General features: G+C 45.8%; 1 protein-coding gene across 3 annotated transcripts in view; it reads left to right on the top strand.

Annotated features, from left to right (window-relative positions):
* CTNNBL1 (catenin beta like 1) overlaps positions 1-24,888 on the top strand; it is a 162,026-nt gene that overhangs the window by 130,748 nt on the left and 6,390 nt on the right. For all 3 annotated transcript variants that reach the window (XM_057701571.1, XM_057701573.1, XM_057701572.1), the window contains 4 exons: positions 2,087-2,184; positions 3,873-3,953; positions 17,763-17,900; positions 18,142-18,214. In XM_057701571.1, coding sequence (XP_057557554.1) covers positions 2,087-2,184; positions 3,873-3,953; positions 17,763-17,900; positions 18,142-18,214 — 390 coding nt within the window. The remainder of the gene's footprint in view (positions 1-2,086; positions 2,185-3,872; positions 3,954-17,762; positions 17,901-18,141; positions 18,215-24,888) is intronic.

Raw genomic sequence — 24,888 nt, 5'->3', positions numbered from 1 at the left:
GTGGTTTGTTTTTCTGGTTCCTCCTCCTCCTCCTCCACCACCACCACCACCACCACCACCACCAAAAACTCGTGTTGAGAGCCTGCTTTCTTCTCATTCATTCAGCAGTTATTTCTAAAACACCTACTATGTGCCAGTCATTGCTGTGGGACCAGAGATATACCAGTGAATAAAGCAGACTAGAATCCCTTTCTTCAAGGAGCTTATATTCTAATTGAAGGGTGGCAGTGAACAAAACAAGTAAATTACACCATATTTTAGAAGATAATGCATGCTGAAGAGAAAAATAAAGCAGATAAGACTTGGAAATAGGCAGTGTTAAGGCATTGCATTTTTAAATAGGGTGGTCAAGGAAAAGCCTCATTGAGAAGATGACAGTTAAGTAAAACTAGATTTGAAGATGGAGCCATGCAGATATTCCAGCGAGGCGCATCTCAGGCAGGGAAAACAGTAAGTACAGAGGCCCCAGGGCAGGAGCATGTCTGACGTTAGAAACGGCATTTAATCTGAGTTGGGAGCCTTTAGAGGGTTTTACACAGAGGAACTGTAGGGTCTGACTTAGCTTTTAACCTAAAGGAACATTCTGACTGCTTTATAGAGATCAGGCCAAAGGGGGCAAGGGTGGAGGCAGAGAGCCCCACAAGCAGGCTGTTGAGTATTCCAAGCAAGAGATGCTGCTGCTCTGGACCAGAGTAGTGGTAGTGGGGGCAGTAGTAAGAAGATGTGGGATTCTGGGTGTAATTTGAAGGTACAGCTGACAGGGTTTCTGTGGGGTGTGTGAGAAAGAAGAACATCAAGGATATCGCCACTGTTTTTGGCTTGAGAAACTGGAGAAGCTGGTTGCCATTAACTCAGTGGAAAAGACAGGGGGCAGGTGTGAGGAGGAAGTCAAGAGCTTGGTTTTGGACATGTTCAGTTTAAAGAACCTGTTAGACAACCAAGTGGAGAGAGCAGGTACACAGATGAATACATGAGCCTGTGTTCTGAGAACAGGACTGGCCTGTAGACAGAAGTTTCAGAGTTGTCAGCACGTAAATGGTCTTTAAAGCTGTGGGACTAGATGAGATCCCCAGGGAGGGGAATGTAGGTAGAAGAAGGTGTAGGAGATAGACGTCTACAGACTGAATAACTCTAGCATGAAGAGACTGGGGAAATGAAGTGGTAAGGAATGCTTCTAAGTGAGGAAAAAAACAGAGTTATATCTGTGCTATCATAAGAATGCTTACTTGTGGCTTCAACAGTCAGGTGACTTTCTGAGAACTGAAAGTAACTGTGGCATATGAAGATATTGTCAGTTTTCAAACAGAATATTTGCTGCCCACACTGTGGGCATTTTATTTCAAAATAAACTTTACTCTGCCATCTCCTTTTCAAGGTCATTATTTTTTATTTTTAAAAATTCTTTTTAAAGAAAAGAACCTCTTTACAGCTGAAGCCTATAATATACCCTTCAGTTACCCTCTTCTTCCCTGGCTAGAAGAATAGTGTCTCATAATAGAAGCCCATAGGTTATGTGAGCTGAAAAAACATTGTCATCATTTTGAAGTACTTACTATCCAGCTGTCTTTAAACTTGAGGTGGGGATTTTAGCTGCACCAGCATGTAAGTGATAGCACTGGGACCCTATCATATTTCTGATTTAATTCTGGGATATTTACTTGGGAAAGCTGTAAGGTAATTTGAGGATATGATAGATCATGTCTTATGTGTTCATTATGTGCTCACCACATGGTTAGTATTCATACGCTATTCACAGGTTATTTCTCTAAGTGGGGGGATTAGTTTGAGGTTCTGTTGTGGACAGTAAAACTCAATTAATTCCAGGCAGAACAAAAATTCTGACTTAGTTTTGATTCACTTGCTCAAGTTGTCCTTGAGGATGTAATCTCTTTTGAATATGTTTCTTGCACCATATGTAAAAATCAGTTTTCCATTGACACAATTTAGGTTCTTGCCTTATTAATCAATAGCAGCAGTCAGGAAAGGCCTGCTTATTCCTCCTTCAGCAGAACCAGACCAGGCTTGAAGAGGGGTAATAATTACTGCTCTGATCACAGCATGTTCTCTTTTCTCCTTCCCAACCCAGAGCATGTCTGTTCGATCCTGGCTTCCCTCCTGCGGAACCTGAGAGGGCAGCAGCGGACCCGGCTTCTGAATAAATTCACTGAAAATGACAGTGAGAAGGTAGGTGCTTGTTGGACTATAAGGATGGGACCAGGACCAGCGGGGATAGCAGTGCTGTCTCCCTGGTGCCATCTAAGGAGTGCTGGGATGAGTGTTCCTGCCCTAAAATATCTTCTTCATCACCTGGGCCTCAAAGAATCCGATCTTTGGATCTCAAAGGATTTTCTGGGTTTTCTGCCTCTCATTTCCAAATGCATTTCTCCTGACCCCAAATATTTTGAAACCATTTCTGCATGCAACAGCGTACCATTATGGATCATTAAGATGAGGAGGAAAAGATCAAGTCAGTGCTTTTAAAAATTCCTAACATGCAGTGAAACCATTTGCTCCCATGTCAGCAATAGAAATAAGTGCAATTGTTGTTCACAGAAAAAGAAAGAGGCCATCAGGTTAGGACGCAGAACATCTTAGTAATCGTGTCATCCTGGTGACATATCTAATGTCTGTGTGTCCGTTTCCTCATCTTTTTTTTTTTTTTTTTTTTGGCTCACAGGCTTCGTTGCTCCGCGGCATGTGAGATCTTCCTGGAGCAGGGATCGAACCCGTGTCCCCTGCATTGGCAGGTGGATTCCCAACCACTGCGCCACCTAGGAAGCCCTAAAAATAACAAACTATTTTTTTTTCTTTTTTCTCTTTTTTTTTTTTTTTACATGGGATCCTCCTGGAGCAGGGATCAAACCTGTGTCCCCTGCATTGGCAGGCGGATTCTCAACCACTGCGCCACCTAGGAAGCCCCTCCTCATCTTTAAAATTAGGGTTGCCCTCTATCTTCCATGCCTACCTTATCAGGTTTTTCTAATGTTTAAGGAAATAATGGATATGATATACTTTGTAGACTGAAATATGTAAGGTCTTAGGGTCATCATTGTTAACCAGGGAAGGTTTGGGCTCAGTCTTCCTGACTGATGCCACGTTGAAGCAATATCTACTATTAATCAATCCCAGGTCTTGGGTAAATACCAGGGTTGCCAAGAACCAGGCGGTGCCAACCCAGTAAAAAGAGAAATTAGAAGTCTAGGCTGGTTTCACGGTGTTCCTTCAATCTTTTGGAAGTCTTAGGGGGAAAAAAATGAGTCTTTTTTCAAGCCCACTTAGTGTTCCTCAGGCCATGTTTGAAGCATGACTTTTGCTAAGTTGGAAACTCATTTTTAGGTTATTGCTAAGCAAAAGTCAGGGCCTTTTTTTAAGTTGCTGAAGAAGTTTTTCTTACACTCTCTTCTGACTCAAAAGCAACTAAAGAGATTTTACTCAGGCCTTTTTAAAAAAAGATCAGCTCTGGGGCAGAATCTGAACATGAAAGGTTTCAGTTTGAAAAAAGAAATTTCTGTAAAGTTCTAAGTGAATATCAAGTATGTAACTGCAAGCGCCTTCTCTTTGCAAGGGGGGACTTGAATTTGTATTTATTTATTTGTTTTTAACACCTTGAATTCAGGGGAGTCTGAGAAGCGCTGGGGATGCATCGTGTCCTCTGGGAAGGGGCCTGTGTTCAAGCTGCATCCATGCTGGGTGCTTGCTTTGTTCTGCCTCAGCCGTTTCATCCATTCCTGATGTGCTCACATCCAGAGTGAGAAGCAGTAGTGGCTCTCCCTTTGTGGGGAGCGACAGTGAGACGGATAGGAGCCCCCTGGCCTCCTGCCTTGGTATTCTCTCTCTCTCTCACTCATGCCTATGAAATCTCTCTCCTTCAGGTTGACAGGCTGATGGAATTGCATTTTAAATATCTGGATGCAATGCAGGTGGCCGACAAGAAGATTGAGGGGGAGAAACACGTACGTATCCCTACCTGTCTTTTGCCAACTATTGACTTGCCCTCCATTTGGGTGCTTGTGCACCTCGTGTCTCCACCCCACAGGACAGGCAAGGGCAAAGGTGCCACGTACCTTCGTGTGCCACCGAGCAGGTTGTAAGAGCTGAGCAGATGACAGTCTGCCAGCCGTGACAACTGCTCTTCTAACAGGAGTGAAGTCCCTGAAGAGGATGGATGTATACAGTTGATCAAGGTCTGACCTGGGAGTCTGGGTGGTAGCACAAGTACCCCTGACAAGCGTTTCTCTTCGAAAATCAGACCAAAGCACAGTGTCGTGACTTGGTACCACACGGGCAGAGTGTGTGTGGCATGCACACTTGCTGGCCTCTGTAGTCATAGGGAGGTACTGGAAGGAAACTGTGAGGTCATGGGCTCCAGTTCCTGCATTTACAGATGACACCTGGAGACCTAGGGAAAGGAGCGCAGAGCGCTGCGGCACGGCCCGCACACCGGGTCAAAGTGACTGAGCCGCACTGTCTGATGCCGTGGTTGCTGAGGGAGGTGAAACCTGCTGGATGTTTTTTCTTGAGGGGCTGTACTCACCTAGGGTGTTATCCTACCTCCTGTATTTTTTATCTGCTTGTATTTTGTTCTTTGCCGTCTCCGGCCTCTGTAGCTTTCTCATCTGTCTCTCTAATCAGGGCAGGTTTTCATATCTACTGGTTAATGTCCGATTTGTATTCTCTTCCCTACAAGACATTCCTCAGTCTTCTGTCATGTTGCAAAGTGATCCTTCTCTTGCTTTTTTTCAGAGTTTGTAGTAGACCTCATTTTCTTTGTGCTCCTCATTTGCTATATCACTCTATTTTCTTTTCGCTCTTCTTCCCTTAAAGACACACTTGAGGCTCTTGAGCCTCTCTGGTGTGAGAGCCTGTTTCAGCACCCCTCCCATCTGTGTTGGGGCAGGCCGGCCATGAGGCAGAGCTGTGTGCGTTGGGAATTACACTGGCATCTTCCCTCAAGCTGTGCCTCAGGCCAAGGTGAGAGACTAGAGCTTGGGGAAAACAGTGACCTTGTTGTCTATGCCATTCTTAGCCACCCATTCCCTTTCATAAAATATACCTTCATTTATGAATGCCAGTAGATAGGTAACCATGTGTATCATTCCTGTGATTTCCCTGTGCTCTCTAAACCTAGTGAGTCCTCAGATGTTTGTTGATTGATTGAATTGACTGACTGGGACTTTCTTCTTTTATGTGGTGATACTACTATAAGATAAATGGCAGAGACTCTAAATTCTGAGGCTGGACTTCAGATACCAGCATGTTCCACACAGTCCTTTCATTCCACACCCCTCACCCCCTTTATTTTATTCTTTGACTAAACTTCCCTCTTCCATCTTTTCTTCCCTTTACAGGAACTTGTACATGGTCGACACTTAGTGATTGGTAAAGTGCCAGAGTAGTATATTCTTTCTCTTTGACTGAATGATAATTAAAAACAAATCAAACTTTCCCTAGACTTTTATAGGGTAACAGCCATGGGACAGTTAGAACTCCAGCTGTGATGGAATCCCCCAAGTTATCTGCCGAGGGGGATTTTCAGGGCTGGTAGAAGGAACACCTGGGAGTCCAAGGACTAGGGTTTTAGTGCAGGCACCTGCCTCAGAATCACTGCCTGGCCACGTCTTGTCACCGTGCCTCGTGTGGCCCCAGGTTCTTAGCTATGACGTGGCATCAGCAAAAGTGGCCTCTCAAACCCCCTCCAACTTAACATTTTCCCTCAGATTCGGGTGAACATACTTTAGTAACTCTGTCATTTTTTGAAAATGGAATGGATTAAACGCACAATGAGAGGTTGATCAGCGACTTTCTTCTGTATAGAGGAGCAGCAGCTGAGTAGAAAGGTGCACATGAGGTAGGGGTCAGGTGAGCCTGGATGTGAATTTGAGCTCTGCCGCTTCCTAGCTCTGAGACCCTGGACAAATGAATTGACCTCTCCAAGCTTTGATTTTTCTCGTCTGTAAAATGGACATGACACCTGCCTTTCAGTGCTATTGTGAAGACTAAGAATAAAGTATGTCAGTGTCAATACCTTGCTCAATAAGTAAAAGCTGCTGCTGTTGCTGCATTCTCCTAGCTTCCTTTGGAATTCCTGTGTAACTTGTAAGTAAGCCAGGCAGTCCTTTTCCTAAGAGCATCCTCCTTGCCAAGTAACCCAGAAGGAGCTGTCCTAGTAGACCAGAGCATTGGCACCATCAGATGCTTCATCTGAGGTGAAGCTGAAATAGGCTTTGTTTTTTGTTTGTTTTTATATATTTATTTATTTATTTATTGGCTGCATTCGGTCTTCGTTGCTACACACAGGCTTTCTCTCTAGTTGTGGTGAGTGGGGGCTACTCTTCATTGTAGTGCGCGGGCTCCTCATTGTGGTGGCTTCTCTTGCTGCAGAGCAGCGGCTCTAGGCATGTGGGCTTCAGTAGTTGCTGACGTGGGCTCAGTAGTTGCAGCTCTCAGGCTCTAGAGCGCAGGCTCAGCAGTTGTGGCTCACGGGCTTAGTTTCTCCGTGCATGTGGGATCTTCCCGGACCAGGGATCAAACCCCTGTCCCCTGCATTGGCAGGCAGATTCTTAACCACTGCGCCACCTAGGAAGTCCTGGGTTTTTTTGTTTGTTTGTTTGTTTGTTTGGGGGGGCGGAGGGGTGTTTTGTTTTTTGAGGGAGACCAGAGTAAGCTGTTAGGTGTCAGGGAGCAGCTTGCACATAGCTGTTAGGAAACTTGGCCTGCTTGCCACAAGATTATCTATTATCAGCATTGAAGAGGGTGTGAAATTGATTAGCGCTGACGGAGAGTAATGGCTGCAGCCACTCTCCCCAGCATTCACCCGCTTCTGTGTGCCACAGGCGCGGGGCCCTGCCATTCCCTGACAAACATCTGTCTCCTGGATGCCAAGGCCGTTTTGCTGGGCACGGGCGAGCATTCCAAGGCTGTTAGTGCTCAGCAGCCTGAGTGTTGCTGAGAGAGTCGGGGTGGGGTGGGGGGTGAGGAGTGCGTGTGTGAGCAGAGCTCTCTGCCAGCGCTCAGGCTCATCCTGCCAGATGAAGCCGCCTCACAGGTGTAAAGCGACTTGGAACAAACAGCCTCTTTTTTGTCTCTCCTTCGTGCAGTCTTCTCTCTTAAGTCATAAGCAGTTTGTCGCCTCACCCCACCCCACACCCAGTAAACTTGAATGTCCTACACCTACTGGGAATTCAGCAAATATTTGTTGACCTGAATTGAATATTTATTTCTCAGGCATTTGATAACGTTGACTGTCAGATCCGTAATGAATAAATATCTCATGTACTCTGCCAGGTCTGCAACAAAAAACAGCTTAAATAACAGGGTCAGTTATTGACCAAGAGAAGGGGGATCAGGTATTGATGTTTTTAGTGTCTCGGAGCCACCATCTTCCCTGCAAACTTCAGGCTGCCACGGGCACAGTACAGGTGTCCGTGGTTTGCAGTTGACCAAGATTCACGGAAAAGAATCCAGTCATTTGACAAATGTTTCTCAGGCTCCTGCTCTGTGCACGGCTCTAAGCTAGGCACCGGCTGGGGTGAGCACGGGTGGAAGTGCCAGAAGAAGAAGGGGCCCCAGGAACACTGCTGCTGCTGCTGAGGGCTGGAGGAATCCAGGGAGCAGGGGGAAGCCATCTGCAGTGTGAGGCACCCTTAACAGTTTCGTAGATGAGGCAGAATTCGAGCTGAACCTTAAAAGGAGGAGACATATAGGGCATTTCCAGACTAGAGAGGAATAGGAGCAAAGGAGGAGCAGTGGGAAGCCAAGTTAAGTTTTGGGGCGAGTGATACGTTATATTCCAGCAGCAGAACGTGCAAGGGGGGCACCTGGGCTTTAGAGCCAGGCTTCTTCTGGTTCTCTAACTGCGGACAAATGGCCTAACTTCCCCAGCTTTATTTTCTTCCTTTCATGTGTTTTGTTTTTAAGGTATACGTCCCAACTGTGGGTGTGTGAGGAATTACATATTTAGAAATTTGGTGACATGGATATAACACACGTGAAAGCTGCTTTCACAGGCCCTGGCAGGTAAAGGTGGCCAGAGAACCTTTAGTTTTCTTTTCTCTGTGAGGACTGTTTGTACCGCCACCCCTCCGCGCACACACATATTTTCTTCCTTCCCTAGTACTGCAGGACTCTGTATGATCTGAGTCCCCCCACTTCAACTTCCTCTCCTGCTGCTGTGCATCAGCTTCCTGCCTTATAGCCTTTGCGTTTGCTTCTCCCTCTGTCCTGCCTCTTCTCATGCTTGTACCTCTTTCCACCTTCAAGTCTCAGCCTAAATGTCACCCCCTCAGAGAGCTTTTCAGTGACCCCATGTGTAAAGTGGCACCCCCACCGCCAATGCTTCTTTGTGACCTGTAAATTATTTTCTGTTTGTTTACCCTCTATCTCTGCGACTCTAATCTCTCTTGTTCATCCTATTCTTAGGACCTACATAGTGATACATGCAGTAAATGAAGGACAACTACTCATGAGATAAAATTAATATTTGTCCATGTTTATTAAGGAAGATAGAGGGTCCTGAGTTTTCTACATTATGTCTCAACTCTCATTTTTAACCCTAATTTTTGTTTTCTCTGAATAGCCCCGTCATCAAAAAAATATTTTCTACAACTATGTAGATTCTGTGGCATACCTGTAGCTGTATTCAACACAGAAAAATACTCCTATTTAGAGGAGTCTGCAGGACAAACTGATAATTGTATACACACTCAGTTCAAATCACGTTACTGCAGTAATCTGTAGCTGGCAAAGCCTTCCACATCTTGGGCAGCTGTTCACTGCTTTCGTGTTGATTCAGTGTCCACGCGACTCCAGGGCCACAACGTATCTGAACATACCCTTGGGCTTCCTGGTTAACAAGATTTGACCTGAACTTGTAAAGGGCATGTAATTCTTAAGACTCTTCTGGCGAGCAGCAGTTCTCTGGGATCTGTAAATAGCCAGGGTGCTTGTCTCAGCAGATTTCACCTGACTCCCCAGGCAACAAGGAGTCCGGGAAATACCAAGGTCCCTGTTGTTGGGAAGACATCCTGACTTCTCATGGATACCTTCTGGCAACTGTTGGTTAAATGTACAGAGATGCCAGGTTAAATGTTCTGAGTGTCAGAAATAAGGCATAATTATATAGGTACTGGCAAGGATTTTAAAAGAGGGAGGAGAGCCTTGGAGAGAGGTTTTCCTTTTTTTAGTTCCTGGGAAAATTATTCTCAGCAGGTTTATTCAATAAAGTGTTCTCACCACATACTTTGCACCATAATGACTTACAAATTGCATGCTAATTTTGCCACAGTTAAATCATCCCAGGATTTATCCTGGGAAGAGAAAGACGGACTCATAATGAAACAGTATCCACAGGACTTGATGTCTGAAACAGCCTTTGACTATTTCCTTAAAAATATGAATGGGGTCTGTGATCGGAAAGCACTGGTAGGTGTGTAGACAGTGGAAGTGTGAGACTGCCTTCGCTTCTTCAGCTAACTGCTGGAAGCTCCTGGGGAAGCTTTAAAAAAAAAAAAAGGGAATCCTGCTGAGAGTTCCTCTCAGCTGTTCTTTAAACAGTGGTTCCCATACTTCTCAGTCTGTGAATTTGCCAGAACACAGCTTACAGCCAGTAGAAGCTAGAGGTGGTCGGGGAGGGGACGCTATGGTGCTTCTCCCTCTCTCTTCTGCTTCGCTCTTTCCTAGACGCAGATTTAGCCATGTGCCTGGTCCTCCGCTCTCTGCCTCCTCCTTGCCTGCGTCTTCCCAATCACAACCATCCTTTCTCGCACTGGAGGAGAGATTGGGGGGCATGAGTCCCGGCCCCACACCTCTGCCCCTTACCTTGCAGTGAGGCCTTAAGCACTCTTTTGCTTTTCTCATCCTCTCCATCCTCTTCTCTCAGTGGAGTCCACCGTCTCTCCCATACTGACTTCACAGAAGCCCTGGTTCTCTCAAGGCTGGCTTATATGTTGTCAAAATTCAAATTAATAGTCTAGTAGTCCCGTTGTTCGTTTCTTTTTAGTAAAGTTAGAAATTGATGGCACACCTGTGATGGAAGCATCATGGTACCATAGAAGGAACTTGAACCCTGGGGTCATACACCCCAAGGTTAAATCCCAGCTCTGCCACACACAAATTCTGTTCTTTTGGGAAACACCTTGCCCTGTGTGTGCGTATGTGCATGTGTATTAGTTTTCATGGTAGCTTTATTGGACGGTCATTTTGAAGATTAGTGAGATTGTTTGTAAAAACCTTGCACATGCTCATGTGTTAAGGCTGGTCTGTGTTACACAGCCATTTTTCCCTTTGTGCACAAACTTTGGCCAGATATCCTTGGACTCTTATCAGAGCTACTATCAGTTAGCTGTATGTTCTCAAAAACAAACAAAAATCCCTTGTACTAATTCTCCAGCCTCTGTTTCCCCTGCTGAAAATGACCTGCAGTCCCAGGATCCTTCTCTAACAGTCTGCCCTGTTTCAGAAGCTCTTGGAGAAAGATTTTATTTTGCTGTTATTTGCGCCTCCCCTATCTCCACTTACCTCTCTCTCCCCTTGCTTTGTAAGAAAAAAGGAAACTGGCCTTTTCTCAGTGGTGGGGCAGTTCCTGCCCGTGACTACAGACAGTAACTGGGACCCCCGCTGGGGTCCTGAGTCGTGTCCCCTCTTATTAAGAAAAGAGAGATTCCTGTTGGCTTCATAGCAGCTTCTTTTATGACTGTCTCCTTCCATCAGCAAGGGGCAGCTCGCTGCCTGTCAGGGGCAGATTAGAAGTGGCATCCACATGCTCATTTGGAGACTTGTGACTTGCCTGCAGAGCGAGATAGAGGCACCTGGAAAGGTAGTGATTTGGTAGTACTTCTGAAGACAGATTAACATTTAAAGTGGAGATGTGGCTGGGGAAGGGGAAAAACACACACACACAGCCCTGCAGAAATGGCACATTGATGCCACATGTACCACCTCCTTGTGTGTCTTCGGAGATGAATCTGTTTATTTTAGCAGCCCCCAAACAGGCTTATGCTGCTGTGAATTGCAATCTGTTCTACTTAATGCGCTATTCACTGAATTACCATCTAAGTTTTTATTCTAGCCCTCTCTTATGGAATGAACAAAATAAAACCTTTCAGAGTGTCTTTTTCTTTTTTTAAAAAAATGCTCCCAAATTGCAAGTGGAATTTGCTGGTCTAGCTGTAGATTCATCACCGCCCCCCCCCCCTTTTTTTTAAGTTTCTTCAATTTATAGGAAAAAGACAGGCAAAGGAGCTAGATGACCTTACATTTAATGCTGCTGGTTTACAGTAGTTCCCAGATATGGCATAAAGAAAAAGCCCCATCTATTTGCTCATATTGCTGATACCGGAAAAGGTCTATGAAACAAAGCCTTTTTCCTTCTTGAACTATGGAAGTGATCACAGGCTTGGAGCCAGACTTGTGTGGGTTTTTATCCTCTCTCCAACACTTACTCAGCTCTGAGCTTAGTGACCTTTGGAGAGTTCTCCCCTCTTGAAGCCTCCGTTTCTCATTTGAAAGTGGAAACAGTAATGATTCTTACCTCTTGGGTTTAAGGAAAAGTGAGAAATCCATAAAAGTGCTTAGCACAGTGCCTGACACACAGGAAGGACTCAGGAAGTTTTGCTGCTGCGGTTATTGTTTACTTCCATTTTTCCCACCCACCCCTGTCAGAGTGAAAGGACTCACAGAAAAAGGTCTTGGACTAGGAAATCCTGTTCCACTCCAGTCTCTAACCGAAACTCAGTGACAGGCATTTGATATCTACCTCAGTTTTCCCATCTGTGAAATCTGCAAATGGTGTTTGCTGTGCATGCCCAAGACTGGGCACATACAGCAAGTGAGATTAAGGCAGGTCCTCTGCTTTGACAGGTAAAAACGCTATACGTGGATGTTGAATTGTCATTGCTTCACCAAGAGACGGTCACTTTCACTCTTCTCAAAGGTGACAGTTGAATGAATTAATTTGTGGAAGACATCCTTTAAATTTTAACTCTCCTGTTTTATTTCAAATACAATTCAACATATATGTGAATTTTCACTCTGAAATTTTGTGAAGTATGATATCTTTACAATATTTAAGGAGGTTACTGATTTTTTTAGAATTTCTCTTTAATCTCTATTAATCATAGCCCCATTTTAGGAGCACTCCATTTGCATGCTCACATTGTTTGATATAACAGCAGACCCAGGGGCTGTCTCTTTCTTACAGGGAAGTTTATTGATGAGAGGGTGAACTAATTGTCAGTGCTGACCACGTCCTGTTGAGGTGACGGTTTGTGTCTCCCACTTGAGGCATGTCTGCCAGTGGCTCTTCTGACTGTGCAGGAGCACTGTTAGTCAGCAGCTCCAGTCTGTCCATGTACTCATATGCAGGCAGAAACCCATTACATCTAGTTATGAAGGTGCTTCAGTCCTAGATTTGCCACAGGTATCAAAGCTAAAAGGAACCTCCAAGAAGACCAGATCAGGGCAGACAAAAGTCAGCCCCCTACACTCCCCCACCTGCAGTTGGTGTCAACAGTGGTGATTGACTTCAGTGTTCTTCCCCCACTAAGCTCCAGCGTGGCTTCACAATGCTTTTCCAATATGGTGCTCTGTAGCCATTACAGTGCATTAGAGTTGGCACTCAGGAACCCTATTTCCCTTCCCTGATCCAGTTCAGTCTTCTAATTTCCAGGAAGCAAAGAAGCCAAGGCCAAGAAAAGTTAAATGACTTGCCTACAGACACTAGTAAGTTAGTATTATTAGAGTTGAGACCTGATCCCATTTGCTTAGTTCTTTCAGATGTCTAGTTCTTCCTCACACACAGAAATCCAAAGAACCATATCAAGTCCTTATCTCAAGATCAGGTTTTCATCTAATGTCTTAGAAACCGAGAAAAGGAGCCAAAAATTCATTAGTCCATTTGTAAGAAGTTGGCTCTGTTCACATGTAGTAAGACAGTGGTGGATAATAAAGGCGCCTTACCATCCTACTTGTTTTTAAAACAGACCAGAACTTGAGATGTGCCTAAAAGAATAGTACCCAAACTTCCTAATTTTTCATCAGAATAAAATCACCCTGCTTTTTTTTTTTTTTATTCCCCTTTAAACACGGAGTACACATTTGTGCTCAACTTCCCTGAGTCCACTCAGCAGTAAATATTCCATGCCACGGAGTTGTAACAGGCTAGATTAGGTGCTCTCCTGACAGCAGTCACCTTCTCTGCATGCTGGTTTCTATGACGCTGCTAAATCTGTCAGGGCGAAAACCTCATCTTAGAAGCCAATCTCTGTTTCATCTTTGTGCATGTTCAGTGCAGTGATGGTGATGCCTCTGTTGGAGATGAACTGTAATCGTATCTCAGATCTACATTTGAAAATTTCACTTTCAAATCATGTGGCCTTGTGTCTAAAAGTAGAATGTCGAACTGAACATTGTCAGAGTCTTGAAGTTCTGAGGAAAGAGGAAAAAATAGGGTTTGGCAATGCTGTCTTGGGTCCGTCCTTGCCACATGACAATATTTAGAGAAACTGGAAGGTACACTACATCTGATAAAGAGGATCAGATTGTGGGGAAGAGTGTGAACAAGGCAAAATCACCAAGGGCACTTCTTGGCTAACTTCTATTCTGAAGCCTTTTTGCTGCTCTAATTTAGTATCTTCCTTTGTTCTCCAGACAGCTCTGAAATCTGTACCTGTACAGACAGGGTAGTATGAAAAGAGCACAGGCTTGGCTTTGAATCCCCGTTCTGCTACCCACTAGCCTTGGGGAGGTTGCTCTGCCTGTGTCAGTTTCCTCATCTGAAGTGGGGGTAGTGATCCCTACTTTGCAGTATTTGTGAGAAGTAAAGGAGTCAGTATAGGTAAAGCACTTGGCACTGTAATAAGCCCTCAGTAAACATGAGCTGCTCCTCCCAGGTGGCTGGATGGTGGTAGCAGTGGTTATTATTCAGACTGCCTCACACAATGCCTAGTGTGTAGTGATCAATCAAAAACTGATCTGCCAGTAGCTAGGATCTAATAAACACAGAAACACTCCCTTCTTGCTCTTCTTTTTCTCTATTAGGGACAGTGATATTCCGCTGTTTTTCTCTTCCACTCTGGCCAGGTTGACCCTTGCTATTGTTCCCTCTGCTTAGAACGTTCTTTCCAGCTTGTCAGACTCCTTCAGAATCCAGCTCAAATGTTCTGTTTCCCTTGAACTCTCCTGACTCCCCAAAACTAACTTAGTCTGTCCTTCTGGAGTCCCATGGGACTTAGTGCAGTGTGAGAGGTCCTTCGTAATAGCCATCACTACATTTAAAAAAGAAGTTTGTTCATATTTGTTAACCTCATTAGACTTTAATCTCCTTGATTTTGTAGATTGTCTTACTTAGCTTTGCTGCCCCAGTACATCATATAATACCTGACCCATAGTTAGGTGTTCAGGAAATCTTTACCAGGTAGATGAATGAATATATTTCTCTCCAAGTTCCCATGTTTGCAAACCTCTAAGGGTTTGGTCTCTCTCCTCTCCTCTACTGCCCGCCCCTCCCCTCTTATCTTCCCCATCTGATCTACTTCTCACGTAGGCTGATACCGTGGCCTCTGAGCTGTACACTCTGCCTGCCTCTCAATAGTTTAAGCCAATGTGTCCATTTTACAGGTGTTTGCACCTTCTCATTCACTTTCCTGCACAGTGGAGTCTGCAGCCCATTATACCTTACTTCTCTGGCTGGCATTCAAGCCTCCTACCAGCTAACCCTCCAAGACACTGTCCCTCACCATTTTCTAATGTTTCCTCTCCTACCCCATCCACACAAGTCTCAGCACACACAGCTCATTAATAGCACTGAACTTCTGCCTGCATTTTTCCAGTCCTCTTTCACAAATGCTTTTCAAGAGTCTGCTGTGCAAAAAGTACCATGCACACTGCTTTGCTTTCTAGGGTAAGAGGTGAGTAAAGTGTCGTAGCTCTTGCCTTCAAGGAGCCTCAACAGCAAAGAGGCACACATCTGAATAACTGTGGCAGGTGCCAGAAACGAGGTACAAATCCAGAGCTTAGGGGTTTTGAGGACTGAAAAATCAGCAAGTTGGAAAACTTTGAAAGTTTTTAAAGATCTTAGGAAAAGTTTTGTAAGGAACATCACGTTTTAGACTTTAAATAGATTATGATAGAGATTGAGGGTTGGAGAAAATACCAACATTGCAAACAAAGGTGAGGGGGCCAGAAAAAGGAGGGCAGGCCTGTTTGTGCTGTGTGTAGGGGTAGGGGGCTCCTGGGCAGAAAGTATGAACAGCATAAGGCATTTTGCATAAGGCTTCGGACCTCAGGAAGACCTTCATTCTTAAGGTGTTCATTCTATGTCTGCCAGTCAGGAGCCTTGAAACCTTCTCCAAAAGTCACATCTTCCCAGTGCCCTAACATCTTAACCAGCCCTGATTAGCACCTACCACTTGTAATTACTCTAAACTCGTGGGTGCACTGTATCCCTTTACTTTTGAGTCATTTTCTGTGTTGCTGTGACCTTCCCAGATAGACAGTCAGCTCCTTGGTGACTAAGACCAGGGCATCCCCTTACCTCCATTTTCATTCCTTTCCTGCCTTAACTGAATGATTAGAAAGGTATTCTTGCCACTAGGCACTTAGCAGGGCCCAGAGCTGAACACTCTGCCTCATGTTATTCATTTGCACCTCAGAGATGAATCAGACAGGATTCCTGTCTCCGGGGAGTCCGTATTCTAGTAACTGGTAATTATGTAATCATGAGGAACTTACTTAACCTCTGTGTGCCTTGGATTCTAATTTGTATGATGGGATTAATAATCCCTTCCCTGCTCTTTAATTTTGGTAATAAGGTCCGTATATATAATAACACTTTAAACTCTGCAGCGTTATAGAAATGTGAAGTATTAGCAGCAAATGCTTTTTGCATGAGTGGAAGTCAAGAGTCATTTTCCTTCCTGTGCCCCCAGCTGCTGCACACTGAGGAGTTCTGGAACAGGAAGTTATGACTATGAGCAAATGAGAAACTAAAGAGGCCCTTCTATTTTTAAACTCCTTGGACATGAGTTCAGTGCTCCATGACTACCTCGTGGACGTTAACACTATTACCAGATTACCAAGGAATTTGCTACTAAATGAAGCTATGAATTAGTGGTGGTGACTTACCAGGCAGTGCAGGGCCTGGCAAATCTAGAGCCCTCTTTGCCTCACAGACAGAGGCCTTTAGGAGCGAGATGAAAAGTAGCCTTGTATAGCTACAGGCTGGCCCCCTGGGCAAATAAAGAAGCACATTATCTGCGTCTAAATAGTCTCCGAAGGATGCTGGTTGGAGATTGATGACCACAGTGGTAAGTCCTTCGAGTTTGGGAGAGTGGAAAGAGGGTCCCAAGGGCTTCTATCAGTGACAGGAGCTGAGTTGTCAGAGGGAACCACGGCCATAAAACCACTGACAGAATTAAGAGATGGATCATTGTCATCAAAAGCATGTATTCAAGCACCTGTCGTCTTAGACCAATCTGCTAGTCGTGCGGAACGAGTCCCTCACCCAGTTCTGACTCCTGAGAGCTGACAGCCTAAAACAGAGATGTCTTTCTCCTTTCATTCACTGCACGGGTGTTTACTGACCTGGGGATGTAAAGACAAAATTCAGTCCCCGCTTTCACAGAGCTCACGGCCCACCCTCATGAAATAAAGGGAGTTGTAGAAAAACAGGGAGCTGATGATAACTGAAATCAGTGAGTATGACGTGCCTGAAGAGGTCGTGTCACGGAGTGGCCTGCAGAGGTGCTGTCAGGAATTTTGGAAAGGAGGAGTTGTTAGCTTTAAATAGTCAGGGAAGGCTCTGTAGGAGAAGTAGCTTAAAAGTAGCGTCGGCTTGAGAGAGACCGCAGAATCCCTAGGAAGGAAAGCAGTAAAGGCCCTGAGAGGGAAGAAGAGCTCTCTTGGTAGAGGTGGTGATAATCCACTGGATGAGGGGCTTTGGGGTGGAGGGGAAGGAAAATACTCGACAGTGATTGTGATGGTGGTGGCACAACTCTGACTATACTGAAAACTCTTAAATTGTACACTTTAAATGGGCGAATTGTATGGTATGTCGGTTGTATCTCAGTAAAGCTGTTTTTGTTATTATTATTATTTTTTAATCTGCTAGAGAGGAATAGATATGGGGACAGCAAGTCTCATAGGTCTGGGGTTACAAAAGTTTAGGAAAGAGACTCCCATCACTCATTAGGACTTTGGCCTTGAGGGAGTATTGAACTTGTGGAATGAAATGAAAAGGTTGGCAGCATTTTGTATCTAACAAAATGTAAGCCATAAGGGACCATAAACTGGGCACCTGTGCCGTCACAAGGAACCAAGACAGAATTGTAGAGAAAGCAGACCTCTCTTCCCTGGGTTAACTTGATTTGGAAGGAAAAGAGAGTTAAGTATATCTTGTAGAGAAGTTATCTGTGGAGGCTGGAACCAAAGAGTAAAGAATGAGTAGAAGCAGATAAATAGATTTGTGTCCCCATCAGCTTATTTTTTCAGGTTGAACATGTGGATGAGATCGTTTCGGCCTTGAGTCATCGTATAGAAAAAGGTGGACTTTAATCTTGACTCCCTGGGCCTCTAGTCCATTAACAACGAGAACATAAGATACTTTAGAATAATGGGAGAAGCAGGAGGCAAATCAAAGCAGAGTGGTTTTCTTTTGTTGTTATAGTTGTAGTTACTATTCTTTTATGTATTATGGGTGGACGAGAAACTTATTTTTCCTTGTCCACTCACTGTCTGGCTGTTATTCCCAAATGTTCATTCGTTTCTAGGACATGGTCCGGCGTGGAGAAATCATAGACAATGACATTGAGGATGAGTTCTACCTCCGACGCTTGGATGCAGGCCTTTTTGTTCTCCAGCACATCTGCTACATCATGGCAGAGATCTGTAATGCCAACGTGCCCCAGGTAGGAGGGGGCTGCCCCTGGATGGGCCCGTCCATCCCTGCCTCCTTGCTTGCCACCTGCTTAGGTAGAAACTCTCAAAGAGAGAAGTGGAGCATACTCTCCTTGAATTCCTTCACGCTTCGTGGGCCCTCTTTTTTAGGGATAGGGGTGAGATGAATACTTTCAATACGATGTATTCTGATGTCAACGAGGACAAATGATGCTTTTTCTTCCTCTTTCCACTCTTCCTCTTCCTTATTAGATTCGCCAGAGGGTTCACCAAATCCTAAATATGCGTGGAAGTTCCATCAAAATTGTCAGGCACATCATCAAGGGTGAGTTGGACATTGCTTGTGTCTGGGGCTCCAGGGAATTAGATGATACTTTCTTTCTGTCTCTGTCAATATCCCTGGAATTTGCTGCATACCATTCTCTGCTGTGCAGGCTTAAGTGTGTTGTCCAGTTCAGTGCGTGTCCAGGTCATCTTGTCAGCATACCGAAGACTAACCTAGTTATTCTCTGCCTCTGACCTTCCAGTTCCAGAATTTGAAAAACACATAACAAACAAGAAGCAGTAGAGGTTGGAAATTAAAACCAAACAATACAAACAAACAAACACCAAACAAGAAATAAACAAAAAGTCCAGTTCCAAACTGCATGTAGTGGAAGGAAATTGCTTTTTTATGGAAAAAGAAAAAACAAGGGCAGTAACAAGAACTGGAATTAAGGCTGAAGGAAGTGAACCTGAGGCAGTAGGGTGTAGTAGAAAAAGCATGCCTGTTTTCCAGTGCCAGCTGTGCCTTCCCCCAGCTGTATGAGCATGATCTAGAAGAAATTTTGCAAAAGTTCATGAGAAACTACATGACAGCATCCAGTCTAGTACCCGGCACACAGAAAGTGCTCAGGTGAATTTCCTTCACCTACCCCAGCGGGTCCCTCAAACGCTGTTGTACCTTCGGCTGGACCTGACTCAGCCAGAGTGGTTCCCAAGAGGCCTCCAGTCGGTGAGCACACTCTCAATCAGCTCTGTGATGCAGCCCCACCCTCCGGCCACGCAGCGCAGACTGACACACATGGCAGCTGGAGGCCTGTACTGGACTTTACAGTACTGGTAACACCAGAGTCCAGCCATGATGCACGTAACTGCAGGCACGTCGTCCCTCTGACCCCTGTTCTGCCCATTTCTAAGATGAAGGATTAGGCTAAATTTCCTCGAAGGGTTTGCCTGTAAGTGGCTTATAACGCCTGTTACAGGTGGGAAATGAAATGTGGAGATACATATACTACATATACTAAAGTGAAGAGAAGCTAAGAGCCGCGGGTTCTGGGATCTGGCTCCTGGAACTGAATCCCAGCTCTGCTGTTGACTGTAATACCTCAGGCAAGATATCCAGTTGCTCTCATAGAATAGGTAAAAGGATTAAATGAGATGATACATGGAAAATATCTCAAGTGAGTAAGCTCTTGGTGAATGTTAGCGATTATGAGTGTTAGGAAATGTGATGATGAGAGTTGTCGTCACGGTATCACAAGTACGGCCTAGCTAACGTCCCACGGGAAGCCTTGTGGGAGTAGTAGCATTGAGCTGGGTCTGAGACATTCCAAAACCAAGGAACCGTGTGAGGGAAAACATAGGACTGGAAGTCACGCGATCAGCACAGCCCTCCCAGGAGGGTGGGGATGGTAAATCCATTGTGCCCGTTTTGCAGATGGAGCCTTTGAGGCACTGGAATTTATTGTCTTCTCCCTCAAAAGGAGGAAGGGGGAACCTGTTCATGAGCCTAGCCCAGCATCTCCCATAGTGGCATCCTGAGCGCACCTTCTCGCGCTCAGTGTCACATTCACGTAAGTTACTGCTCAGAGTGTCATGCTGCCTTCTCCCTAAGGTGCAGCTGTGGTGATTTGCAACCCCAGCCTTTAAATGGCATTTACTTTCAACGCCCACATGTTCAATTAGAACGTTTTATTACTCCCAGCTCCACTCTCTTGCATTTAGGCTTCTTCCTGCACCTCCATCCCTGTGATCAAAACAGTGATCTTCTGAGAAAGGAAAAGTGTTTTTAACAGGTGCTGACGCATAGTAGGTGGATGCTTTTCCCTCAGAAATCCTCACATGTATACCTGAGGTAATTCAGAATTTTCCATCGTGAGCCAGCCTCTGTCCCCCTCAGACCCGGTTTATTCCCCAAGTGCCTGGTAAAGCCCCAGGTGCGTACTGGGTGCGGAGTAGACATGTGTTGATTGGGCAGGTGAGCGGGGGAGCAGCCTGCACAGGTGCTGCATTCATTCCCACTATTCTTGTTTCTCTCCCCTGTGGCTTTCCTTCCCCGCTCTGTCCAGACTCTCAGATCCATCCTTCCGGACCCTGGTCCAGCCCTTCAGCTCTCTCTTTCCATCACCTTTCACAGCCAGTCCATTAGTAAATCTGCCATTTCTGTCTCCAGTCTCAATCCTGAATCAATCCACTTCTTTCCATCTGTTATTTCCCATCATAGCACCCAGTTTATTTCCTTCCTAGCCCTCATCACCATCTGTAATTACTTTTATTTATGTCTTTGTTTACTTGTTTTGTGTGTCTCATACATTAAAATGTAAGCTCTGTGACGGAGGGACATTGGCTTGTTCCCCGTGTCTCCTCCGCACCGAGAGCAATGCCAGGCGCATAATGGACACCCGGTGAATATTTTAAACATTGAATTAAACCCTACCCTTGTGTGAATTTGGATTTTCAAATGTTTACTGAGACTCTTCCTCAGGGCTTGGCACAGTGCTGCTAAGGTGTCACACGGCACCTGCCCTCATGGAGTTTATAGTCTTCTGAGGGGCACAGGTGCAGAAATGAGCCACCATAATCCAAGCTAAGGGAAATCCGCACCCCAGCAGCTAGTCAGCTGGCATTGCTGGCTCTGTAGCCAGCGCTAGAGGTACCAGGAAGAGTAAGCAAGATCACTATCCTTAAGAGCTCACGCTCTAGTGGGACGAGATACTCGGAACTAATTATCATGTGAGAAGTGCTGCGTTAAAGTTGTGAACAGAGTGTTAAGGGAGTGATAAGGAGGCAGTAATGGAGGCACGGGCCATACCAAGGAATCCCAGGGGAGGAAAGGCTCCTCCCAGGACTGGGAGTGCTGTCCCAGTGGGGGAAGCACATCGCAGGCAGAGGGAGCAGAGGCCCAAGGGAAGACAGGGCATCAGTGGCCTTCATACGGAGGCCACATCAGTGGAGGCCAAGCAGGGACGAGGGAGGCTGGAGCAATGGATGGGGCTGGCAGTATTGCTGGGCAAGGCTCTCGAGTTCTGTTGGGTACACAGTGAGTTGGGGGTACAGGCAGTGCCTGCATCCCTTTGTTGACCAGCAGAGAGTAGACATTCTCATTAGGGCGGGAGAGGTGCTATTTTGGACAACTTGAAGTCAGTAGTACAGAGGTGATATTTAAAGCCAGGGAATTAGATGCCATTGCCCAGGTCAAAGAAGTCCTCACAGGATGCTGACCACTAAAAACAAAACAAAAAAGAGTTCTCTCCATGTGGAGGGCTAAGGTTATAATAAAGGGCTCACATTGGCCCCAGGAAGCCCATCTGCCTGTGGCGTTGGGTGTTGGAGCTGTGCTGTGGGCCTGCCTCTCAGGTGGTGCTGTGAGCACCCTCAGGGCAGTGCCAAGGCTGAAGAGGGGTGAGGCTACCACAGGGCTGGCGGGGAGGGTGGCGGCTGGGCTCTGCTCAGACCCACCCCTTAAAAGCCTTCACTCTCTCCCCCTCCTTCCTCCACCCTACATTCCATCAAAATGCGTGAAAAAACAAAGCCTCATAAAGAAAACCAGCTCATCAGTCTGTCCTCTTTGATTTTAATTTTGTTTTTCAGTTTGGGTTGCTTCCTTTTTTTTTTTTTTTAACATACTAATTAGATGCAAGCTTTTTTCTTTGATTTTATGGCCTACATATTTCCTAAGTTTTGCAGGCAGGATGACAGCTGATGTATCCCTTGAGGTCTCAGGAAAACGCTGATGAGGCAGGCCCAGCAGGGGACTCTTCCCGTTATATTTCGGTCCCCTTTCTCACAATTTTCCTCCCTCCTTTTCTGTTGGGGGTGCCGACAGAGCTGGGAATAATAGATAGCTCATTAAAGTCCCTCGGACCGCTTACTCGGCGCTTCCCAGGTCCAGCTTTCCCTGAACTGGCAGCAGCTCTGGCCTGAGGCCTGTGGTGCCTACCTAGGGGACAGTGGTCTTTGTGCCAGAGAAGGACCCCCATGCTCCACAGGGCAGTGACCGTCATCCTGCCTTTTATCTTCTGGTGTCTGGCCTACCCCTTCATGCTTATGGGGGGTGCTGCTGCACTGGTGCTTCAGGCTTCTTTGTGCTGTTCCAGAAATCGGGACCACAGTAGGCAGAGTGGTCACTCCCGAGCATGGCCTCTGTGCCAGGCTTTTAATGTATGTTCTCTGGTTCTCACAGCAGCCCTAAAAGCAGGGTTACAGTCTCCCTTTTGCAGATACGGTAACCAAGATTTGTGGAGGTTAAGGGATGTTACCCAAGTCACTCTTCTATTTTTTTTTCCAAGTCACTCTTAATACTGGAAACTGGATCCAGGCTCAGTCTCTCTTCCATCTGGCAGAAAGAAGAGCTCTAACTGTGCCAGTTGGCTGACACACTCCTACAGCAATTTAAGAAAGAAAATTCAGGGCATCCACCTTTACAGGGCATCCCCTGGCATCACAGGGCACTAGGAGGGCTCCTTAGATGAGTGAGGCACTTAGGAGGCCCTGTCCCCAGGGAAATACAGTCCCATCACACGTGAAATAACCACAACACAAAGCAGACTGAAGTCAGTGCTGAGATACGGAGTGGGAATCAAGAAGGCACAGTTAGCTCTGCTGGAGATTAAAAACGAGCTTGAAGATCCACAGAGGCTGCACAGAGGAGGTGCTTGGGTTTTTTTGTTTTGTTTTTGTTTTTTAATTGTGGTAAAATATGCATAAGAATTACCATTTTAACCACTGCAGCCATCACCACCACCTGTCCATAGAACTTATTTTCATCTTGCAAAACTGGAGCTCTGTACCCATTAAACACTTACTCCCCACTCCCTCTTCCCCCAGCCCCTGACAACCACCCTTGTACATTCTGTTCCTGTGAAGTAGATGACTCCAAGTAAGGACATGGCTTCTTGAAGCATGTGAAGGACCTCCATAGGCGGATGTGGGTGTATGTTGAGTGGTCCTCTCCTTGCATGTGGAGTAGGAGCTGTGACCTGGGAATTCTTCTTAGTATAAATACTTGTGCCAGGGGTTACCATGGAAGCCTCTGGTGAATCTCCTTAATGTTTTAGTCACTGGTGAGAGTTGTTGGAAGATCATGTGGTGCTGGGCTGTTTGGCAGAGGAAAGCTTAGAGGCTTACAGACTCAAAACTCTTTCACTGGTAGCAGAAAGACAGCCAAAGACTTCAGAATGCTTCCAGAGATTGGCTTCTGGCCCTTTGATTTGCTTGTGTTCTTCATGGCTTGAAGTCTTCTCTTAGAAGCTCATAAACGTGTATTTCCATATTGATTTGGAGCTATTGGTAACCTGAGCTTTACCTCTGTGATTTGAAAGCTGCAGACGCTGATAGGATTTCTCTTTTGATGACATGTTGATGTGTGTGTGACTTGTACTAGGCCGTGGGTGTTATGGCCTCCAGGGTTTTGGGAGGCAGGAGAGGATCCCAGAGAGGGGCCTGTTTAACCTCAGGCAGCTACTTGCCCTCCCCCTAAGCCACAGTTGTGAAGCTGTAAGATGAGGGAGGATAACCTGCCTCAAAGGTTGCTGTAAGGATTAGATGAGGCGCTGCAGGTAAAGTGCCTACATGTTGGCCTGTGATCGGTGCTCGATAATGGTAGCTACCTTCACTTGTGCTTCGCATCCCAGCTCATGCAAGAATAAGCAGAGCTGAGAAGTGCAGACCAGCAAGAATTCTGGTTCTCTGTAACTTGGGGTAAGTTAGTAGATAACATGTTTGAGGCTTCATTTACTGCTCTGTAAAAAACAAACCAAAAGTGAATATTGCCCAAGGAAGGCTGAGGTTGAGATGCAGTTGGGGGCCCGGGACAGAATACTTCAGTAAGTGCAGGTTCCTTCCTTCCCTTCCTTGGCCTGATCCTTTCACTGGTGCTGGCAGCAGCCTGGACTCAGATGCAGGCAGGAAAGCCCCTGGACCAGCACCCAGGCCACACTCCTCAGGGCCTGGTGGGGGTGGGAGGGCTGGATGGTGCTTTTCATTTCATGTTCTGAAATGTCTGTGGGAAAATGGTCTATGGGGATGTGACCCTGTTAGCGTCATAAGGAAAGGGTAAGTTTCCTTCTCCTTTAAGTAGGTTTCCTGTTAGTGAGGTCCCTGAGGAAGCTTGTATCCCCTCTTGCAGCCCCAGTACAACAGTCTCCTCCTAGAGAAGGAACGTTAGTCCCTCCACACGCATCCTTGTCATTAAGGAATCTGTGTTAGACCTCAAGGATTTTACTTTCCCAGTTCCTGTTTTGTGATTATTTCTATGTCTTCAAGTGTTTTCAGTGTAAAAATATTGGCATTCCTCTTCTCTGCACTCACCTTTCCTCCTGCACTTTTTCAAGGGTGAGTATTTAAGGCTTCAGGTCCAGGGATCTGAAGCAGGCTTGTGAGCACTGGTCCCAGTCTCTGTCCTGGAAGACAGTCCTTCCCCGTCCGCCAGCCCTTCCCCATCCGCCAGCCGGGGTGCCCCTCCCTCTCCCTCTTAGCATAAACAGAACAGCTTGTATTCCATGTCTGAAGAGTAAACCTGCTGTCTAAAGTTTGCTTTAATATTTATGTGTTCAGCACTGCTGCCTGTTTTTGAGCTCCATCAAAGCCTTTATTATAAGAGCATTTGAAAAACGCTGGGGAAGTGGAGAAGGGAGTCTCGATGGGTGCCCGGTCTTTCTCACTCTCTAGCCTGACTCACTCACGCTCTTCCTCTCTCCCCTCTCCCCCATCCTGAAGATCTCCCTTCATCTCTCTTTT

This window comes from Hippopotamus amphibius, chromosome 12, assembly GCF_030028045.1.
Source record: "Hippopotamus amphibius kiboko isolate mHipAmp2 chromosome 12, mHipAmp2.hap2, whole genome shotgun sequence".
Lineage (NCBI taxonomy): Eukaryota > Metazoa > Chordata > Mammalia > Artiodactyla > Hippopotamidae > Hippopotamus > Hippopotamus amphibius.
This window is presented reverse-complemented; position numbering and strand designations above follow the sequence as displayed.